Here is an 8,283-nt window from a genome sequence, read left to right as displayed (position 1 = left end):
GTTTTATACACATTTAAATGTCAGAAAATAAATGACACCAAAAAAAAAAATCATTTCTCAGCCAAACTAAAAAATAAACAAACCCAGACATGTTGTCATACACAGGAGATCTATATAAAGCTTTTATTTGGATTCAGAGGGATTCTTATTGCCGATCCGATTCGCACCGCCGCGCCCTACGGCAAGCCGGCTAGTCCACAACCCAAACCATCAGTTCCTCAAAACAGTTCTGCAGCATAAATGTGATACTTTGTTATTAATACATGGCTTCTTCTCAAGTCATTGTAGAAACTAACACACACACACACGCACACACACACACGCACACGCACACACACACACACCTGGGCTCCAAATAAATACATTTAAAAACAGTCCACGTGCATTCGAATGGAAGTCCAGTATTCATATGGCCGTGCACACACACACACACACACACACACACACACACACACAGTCAGACGTACACATTCCAGAGGAAGAGGGATGTACAGATAGAGCTAACAAGACATTAAACAGTTGAGAGAGAGAAAGAGAGAGTTTCGTCACGAATATGAACTTTATAAAAAAGCGTCAAAAAGTCTGAATTAATTATTAATCAAAATGATCCAAAAATCTAGATACGGTATCTCATAATTACTGGAAGTCATTTAATAGAAGCCTTATTTCACCAGCAGATGTCCGTGTTGGAACAGAGTTTTTGTGATTAAGCATTGAAATTCTTTGCATTTAGATGATTAACAAACAAATTTTCAACGAAATTAATTAATTTCAATACGTCGTGACTGGTGGATTAAATTACCGTCGGCTTCAATTTTGGTGGACTTTGACACGCAGCAAAACTTTTACCTGGTTGAATAAAGGAACGTTAAATGAAAAATGAAATGCTATCTCACCACAATAGCTAACTGTTTCCACAGTGCTAACCTCTGACAGAGCGGAGAGCTGAAACTGGACAAAGCTAACGGAACTTTTTAGCTGTGTAGCATTATCTACTTAAAAAAACCTCTTCAGTTGGTGTATTAACTGCTTTGTAAAAGCAAAATCAAGAATCAATGGTACAAAAAACTTTTTTTTTTTTTTTCAAAGTAGGACGCTTGAACGTTTTGTCCCGTTAGCAACCAAGCTAACGAATAACCGCATGTTATTACTTACTAGTTCTAGCATGTTCCGGGGAAGTAGGAGGCACAACTGCTAAAACAATTCAAATATTTCCAGAAAGGTTTAACAAACTTTTTAAAGGTAGAGCTGATGTTTTTAGTACATTAACTCCAAAATGTAGCTTTTTTGCTAAGGCGCTAACCATCTTTGGGATTAGTAATGCTGAAGATGGTTTGGATGCCCCGTCAAACCAGAGGTAACTCTCTCGCTCTCTTCTCTCTTGATTGTGTGTTGCGATATTCCACTGTAGTAGTAGTACTAGTAGTAGAAATAGTAGTAGTAGTTTTGGAAGTTGTTAGTGCCAGTTCACAGCAGCGTCCAGTCAGTCAGAGAGTCGGTCCAATTGTTCAATATATTTCTCGCCATTTGGCCGACTACATTGGCTGCCCGTCGCTGCTTTACAGTTCCGTTATGAGCCACTGAGGTTCGATTTGTTTTTGATTATGAGGTTGCTTGATATATATATATAAAAAAAATGTACAAGAAAAAGAAATTTGCTATATTCATCTTCACACGACAAAGAAAATGCGCACACACACACACACACATACATACACACACACACACACACACACACACACACACACTACCCGCCTCCCTCTGGTCATGATATCAGGATCAATAAGTGATCAGAACTGTCCGGTTGGGATGGTGCAAAGGGGAATAAGCGCCTTGTCCTTGTGTCTGTTTGTGTGTGCAGCAGAGTAACACAGTTTAGGAACAACCCCCCCCCCGAAACTCGCCATCCATCTTTCCACGTCGCCATTCATTCATCCAACCGACAAATCATACCGAGACTGCGGGGTTACATTTTTTTAAATGTTCATCTGTTTTCCATTTGATAATCACAACTGATTGTCTCTACCGCCAAATCTATAACCACGTTTAGGGGTTTCTAAAAAAGTATTTGTCGTGTAGTAGAAAAAGTTTCTTCCGTTTGTCTCTGGATGGACAGGAAAGAGGAACAATAAGTCCACAAATTAACGTTCACGTAGAAGAAAGTGGAGCTAAATATGGACAAACGGTACCAAAGCGGTCCAGGGCCAAATCAAGATACTAATATTAATACTGGAAGGAGGCTAGCTAGACCTGCTATTAGCTAGAAATGCAGTTAGCCAACTTAGCAACGTGTTAGCTTGATCAACTGGTCAGTTAGCCCTAGCTAGCTAGAAACCGAGTCTGTGGTTGATATATAAAAGGGCCCACTGCACAAAGCTAAGGTTAATGCTAGGAGATAGCTAGGGCTAACTGGCCGTACCAGAGAAATTAAGCAAGTTAAGGCATTGGTAGTTTTGGGTAACTTGTCTGGTCTGGATAGTTAGCCCTAGTTAGCTTGTCCATTTAGCCATCACAGGCTAATAACGACAGCTAGCTGTTAGCCCTTGTATAAACTCAGTGTTTGTGTGTGTTAAGGCTCATTGCACTAACCAGGCTAGCAATGACTTAGCACTTGCTATTTTTATTCCACACTGCTGTTGATATTGAGTTAGCCTTGGTTAGCTGCTTGTTTAGCCTGGGCCATCGTGCAAGCCAAGCCAGTAACTACTTTAGACATGTTAGCCTTGGCTAGCAGTGTTTGAAGCCATGCTAATGAGTTAGCCCTGGCTAGCTCTGATTTGGCCCACTGTGGAAACCGGGCAAGCAAAGAATTAGCCCCGCTAGCCCTGTTTAGGAAGACATACGATTTAAAGGGTTTGCCTACAGAGCTGCTCGTCTGTTGTTGTAATGGTTGCAGTTAAAAAGCAGAAGTTGAGGTAAACTGAACCTGGGTAACGTGTTAGCCGCGGAAATACGTTAGCACTCTTGGAGGCCCTGTAATAAACCCTAAATGAACACTAGGGGGCGATGATGAGAGACAGGTGGGAGTCACACACAACAAAAATATTGATTTGTTCAGTTTAAAAAAGAAAAAAAAAAATCCACAAAACAATTCCCCTCCCTACACCTAAATATCACTGATAATCACACACACACAAAATACTCATCATATCATCACGTGTTCAACTCTCTGTACACACATGGAATCAACTGAGAATGATTATGAATGAGAAAATATTAACACACAAACCAGCTCACAGGGTGGCTTTGAGGGATGAAGGGATCAATAGTGATTGGTTTAAAAAACAAACATGATCAACACTACATCTGCCCCCCCCCCCCCCCCATTTCACAAAGATGCGACTTCGACAAGTTCGTGAATGTTTTTGTGTTTTTTTTGTGAGCCAGCAGAGAGACGGAGGAGGCGGGGGGGTGTTTCTTTTATTCCAGTTACAAAAAAAGCTTCCTTTTGTCGCACAGTAAGAAACAGCCACCAGCCACCAGTGGAAGTCGTCATGTTGCTGGTGAAACTGGGTTTCGACCAGTTTGATTTTATGCAAAAATATTATCTAAAAACGGCCGGTGGAGCCGGAGAAGTGGCTGGTGGATTATTTTTACAAAAAGCTGGCGGACAAAAAAAAACAAACAAAAAACAGGTTCCCCCCCCGCTCACTAGTCCGCTCTCTGTAGATCTGAAGCTGGTTTTTAAATGTTGGGGGCGGAGCCTAGCTGTGATTTAAATACAGAAGTCCATCTCGGTCTTCGTCCGTCTCCTTCTGTGCCTCATAAGTTGATCATCAATCCTCAAACAGAATCTACAAACAATAATAAATCATAACTTTATTCTTTTTTTTAAATTTTATTGCTGAAATATAGATTCCCCGCACAAAAAAAAGAAATAATAATAATAATGCAAATTTATTGTCATCATAAAAAGCTATAAAAATTAGATCCATCCCTCCGTAATAATGCGGATAAAGATTTTGCAAAAAACATCTGGTAGAAGTCGGACTAGTAGTTAAGGCACTTCAAGAAAACAAGGTTTTCGTCTTTCTATCAAAAAAAGTTTTTCCCGGGCTTTTTTTTTTTGCATCATCATCGTCATCAATGGTGTAGCGTCTTTCCGTCGTATGGCACTGTGGTGACGTTGGTTTGAACAGCCAGGGTGGTGGTGGGGGGGTTTACCCTTAGTCTACCCCCACCAGAGGAGGCTCTCCGTTGGGCAGCATGTGCTCCAGAGGGGGCTTGGTGTGGATGTCCAGAAGCCCCTGGATGAAGCCCTCTGCTGGGGCAGCAGGTGCGGACTCCTCTGGGGGAGAGCCGGAGGACGATGGGGAGGGGTCTTTGGAGACGTTCGATTCGGGCGTCGACTTCAGGTCTTCGTCGTCGTCGTTAGTAGTTGTCTTTGTGTCAGTAGCTTGTTGGCTGGGAGTCGTGTCGGAGGAGGGTTCTTCTTGTTGTTGTTGTTGTGGCGTCGACTCTGCAGGAAGTTCCGCTGGTTCTTCAGTGGTGACGGTCGTTGGTGGTTCTGAATCCACACCAGCTTGTTTTTCAGGAGTTTCTTCCTCCAGCGTGTCTGCCATCTCCTCCTCTTCCTCCTCCAGCTCCTTGAGTCTCTCGCTCTCGTTCTCCGACGGCGGGCAGGTGGAGGGCGGCGTCGGCGCGCAGGAGTCTCCGTCCTCGCTGGCGTCGTCGTTGGCGGCCGAGGCTCCGTCGGCTCCGCGGGGCTTCAGGTGGATCCTCTGGTGACGAACCAGGCTGTGCTTCAGGGTGAAGGTCCGCTCGCAGGTTTGACACTTGTAGGGTCGCTCACCTGGAGGGGGGGAGGGGGGTTTATATGCAGAAAGATCCAAAACAGACAAAAAAAATAATAATAACAATAATAATTTATGTCTACAAATTATAAAGACATGCAGGAAAATACAAATAGAGACAAGGCACTGTGTGTGTAAAAACATGTAATTAAAAAATGTATCAAATTACAAAAAATCATTTAAATAATCTAAATAAATTAACAAAAATGTTAAAATATATATATATATATATATATATATATATATGAGTAGATGAATACCTGTGTGGGACCTCATGTGTCGGGTCAGGTCCTGCAGAGACCAGAATCTCTTCCCACAGACGTTACAGATCTTCTTCCTCTTGTCCAGTCGTCTTCCTGTCGCCTCTCCTCCCTCTAAACTCTTTGGTTCCGAAGCCTCCTCGTCGCTCCTCTCCTCCTTCTCCTTCTCCTCCTCCTCCGACTCCCCGCTCTCCCCTCCCTCGCTCACCGCTCCTGCTTCTTCCATCTCCACCTCCGTCTTCTGCTCCTCCTCTTTCTCCTCCACCTCATCCTCCTCTTTTGTCGGTGTTTTGCTCTCCTTCGCCTCCTCTTTCGCCGACGGCTTCTCCTCCTCCGGCAGCGTCGGCGTCTCTTCGGAGAGGTGCGCCCTCTCGTGGCGAGCAAGCGTGGTGGCGTAGCGGAAGCTCTTCTTACACACTCGACACACGTGTTTGTACTCCGGCTGCTGCTTCGCCGCTGGGCTGCTGGACGAGGAGGAGGAGGAGGCTGTAGCTCCTTTCTCCTTCTCTTGGCTCTCTGGTGCTACTTGTGGAGCAGAGGTAGAGGAGGATGATGATGATGATGAGGAGGATGATGCAGGTTGTTCTTCCTGTGCCGGGCCCGAGGACGTGGAGAGCTTGAAGTCGATGAGCTTTTTGCCGAAGTTCAGGTCCAGACTTTTGTTGCTGTGACAGTCGTCATCGTCTGTGCTGTCCACCTGAAGAGAACATCAGAGACCAAGAGATTCATCAGAATCAGACCTGTCAATCATTGTGTAGCCCCGTCCTAAAGCATCCCCTGCTTTATGGTCTGTGTGACTCTAAATGGATCATAATGTACTAAATGAACATCATGCTGTATTGAAGAAGACTTGAAACTAGAGATTGAGACCATAAACTCATGTTTACAATGTTTACTGAGGTAATAAATCAAGAGAGAAGTAGAGTCATTTTCTCATAGACTTCTATACAACCAGAGGAGTCGCCCCCTGGTGGTCACTAGAGAGAATGCAGCTTTAACACTTGAAGCTTTGACTTCACTTTTCTCGGTGTTTTGGTGAATAACGGTCACAATAAACAGAGCAAAAGAGAAGAAAGAACAAGTCAAAAAATCTTGAACAAACAATTGTTTGCAAATCTACAAAAAAAAGAAAAATATTTTTTTATTATTATTAGAAGAGCTGTGTATTGTTTAAAACTAAGAGGATGGAAGGTGCAAAATATTAACTAAAGAATGTGCAAAAGTTTGAAGTTTAAAGAGCATGAAATAGGGCTATGATATGAATTTTTCATATACCGTCATACTTCTGTATGCAAAATATATTGTTCGCCGCTGTGAGCGCTGCTACTTCTTCTTCTTCTTCTTCTTCTTCTTCTAGTTTTACGGCAGATGGCATCCATCTTATTGGTGCATTACCGCTACCTACTGCTCCAGAGTGTGGATCAGACAATTGACTGTGAATACTGTGGTCGGCGCAAGTTGTCTTAAGTGTATTGAGAGGGAACCCTAGTCATGGTTATAACTTCATAACAACAATTAATAACCCACAACTAACGCTCTTTAACAGGGCAAAACACCACGACACAACAGTGTGTGACACATAAACAATTTGTAGCACTAATAATTGTACATTTATAATATTTCACTGCCGAACTGCATGCTGGGTACAGCTCGCTAACAACAGTCTGCGGACAGCTGGGAGAGGCTCTGTTGCTCCAGTAACGTTACATTAAAGAACAGAACAGAGCGATGCAGGATGAACACAGACTGAACAACAAAAGGTATTTAGGTCAGACACATATGCAACGCTGATTACCGTAATATGTGTGGTATTTGTTATAAATGTACGTTGGTACATAGAGGGTGATAAGAAGCTGTACATGGAGGGGCTTAGGACCCAGGGGAATGTAGGCGAAGGAAACAGGAAGTGACGGAACGGAAAACACGCCACACAAACAGCTGTTCACCGCTCGCTGGCCTGTTGTCCGGCCGGTTCTTTTTCGGCATTCATTAATTAATGCTTTAACGCAAAAAAAAAAATACCATGATATACCGTGAAACCGCCAGAATCTTACAAAATACCGTGATATGCATTTTTGGTCATACCGCCCAGCCCTAGCGTGAAAGCATAAAGAGGTAACAAAGTGTGTTTATATGCACTTCATTATCCGGTTAAAGCTGATTCCTTAAACGTCAGATCCTTTTGTGGACGTGTAAACACATGAGCTACGTGTAAACCAGGTTCTTACGTCTCACCTGGTGTGTCTGAGTGCAGGTAAACACTCTGATGAGGTGAAGCTCAGGTGACTTTACCTTGCTGCTCTGTGCAGGATGTCTCCCCGGTGCTGCTCTGGTCTCTGGCGCCCCCTGCTGGTCCGGCTGCTCTGAGTCGTCTGAATCCTGCTGGTCTGCACCCGGACTGCAACCTGCAGCAAGAACAATAATGCAACTAAATCAAGGTGTGTAATAATAAATAAAAGGTCCTGTAATACAAATAACATTAAATATGACCCCTAACTTCCAATTATGTTTCAAAAAACTCTGAAATAAAGTTTTTTTGGGACATTTTATGCATTTATTAGATCGTCTGCAGCAGAAATGTGAGAGACGGGAACAAAATGCAGTAAAACCATATTTCAGAGCCGAAACCTTTAATAACACGTCAACAGACATCCTAAAAACATCTACATCGAAATGTGTACATTTAACCCAGAATGTATCTTCCAGGAATTTAGTCTTTGAATGAAAACATTTCTTTATGTTCATCATCAACTAATCTGTAGATTATTTTCTTGATCAACAGTCGATTAAATGTCAGAAAATTTCTGAGCTTTTGGAAGTTCAACAAAACCCAAATATTCTGGAAACAAATGGCAGATTAACTTTTAATTATATGACTAATCGATTAAAGTCTTTTTTCCCCCGATGGACTAACCGCGGCTTGATTTGTGGGCGGGGCTCGACTGGGCTGAATCCCCCTCCTGTTGGTCCGAGGGGGCGGGGCTATCCGACGTGGGGGCGGAGCCTGAGTCGTTGGAGGTGTTGAAGCTGCTGAGGTCTTGTGCTTCTGGTGCCATCTGCTCCGATTCTGACTGACTCTCTGTGGGACAACAACAACACGATCAATACACGATCAATACATAATCAATACACAACCAATACAGTATATAACCAATACACAACCAATACAACCAATATATAACTAATACACAACCAATACACAACCAATACACAACCAATACACAACCAAT

General features: G+C 43.0%; 1 protein-coding gene across 1 annotated transcript; it reads right to left on the bottom strand.

The window, feature by feature from the left end:
• Window positions 1-3,643: 3,643 nt before the first annotated feature.
• Window positions 3,644-8,195, bottom strand: LOC116378208 (ras-responsive element-binding protein 1-like). The gene is made up of 4 exons (XM_031840033.1): window positions 7,968-8,195; window positions 7,346-7,458; window positions 5,054-5,750; window positions 3,644-4,792 (listed from the first exon to the last, which is right to left on the bottom strand). The coding sequence occupies exons 1-4, from the start codon at window positions 8,107-8,109 to the stop codon at window positions 4,167-4,169; spliced, it is 1,578 nt and encodes a 525-aa protein (XP_031695893.1). The 5' UTR covers window positions 8,110-8,195; the 3' UTR covers window positions 3,644-4,166.
• Window positions 8,196-8,283: the final 88 nt, after the last annotated feature.

Source organism: Anarrhichthys ocellatus, unplaced genomic scaffold (genome assembly GCF_004355925.1).
Source record: "Anarrhichthys ocellatus isolate YVR2014 unplaced genomic scaffold, GSC_Weel_1.0 scaffold2213, whole genome shotgun sequence".
Taxonomy (NCBI): Eukaryota; Metazoa; Chordata; class Actinopteri; order Perciformes; family Anarhichadidae; genus Anarrhichthys; species Anarrhichthys ocellatus.
The sequence above is the reverse complement of the archived record's forward strand: the minus strand, read 5'-3'. Positions and strand labels throughout refer to the sequence as shown.

Bases quoted from the DNA above. Each gene is read 5' to 3' on its own strand.
- LOC116378208 (XM_031840033.1), bottom strand. From the start codon at position 8,109: ATGGCACCAGAAGCACAAGACCTCAGCAGCTTCAACACCTCCAACGAC. The intron at 7,459-7,967 runs GTTAGTCCATCG...TTCTTGCTGCAG, and splicing joins CGCCCACAAATCAAGCCGCG to GTTGCAGTCCGGGTGCAGAC. The intron at 5,751-7,345 runs GTAAAGTCACCT...TGTTCTCTTCAG, and splicing joins ATCCTGCACAGAGCAGCAAG to GTGGACAGCACAGACGATGA.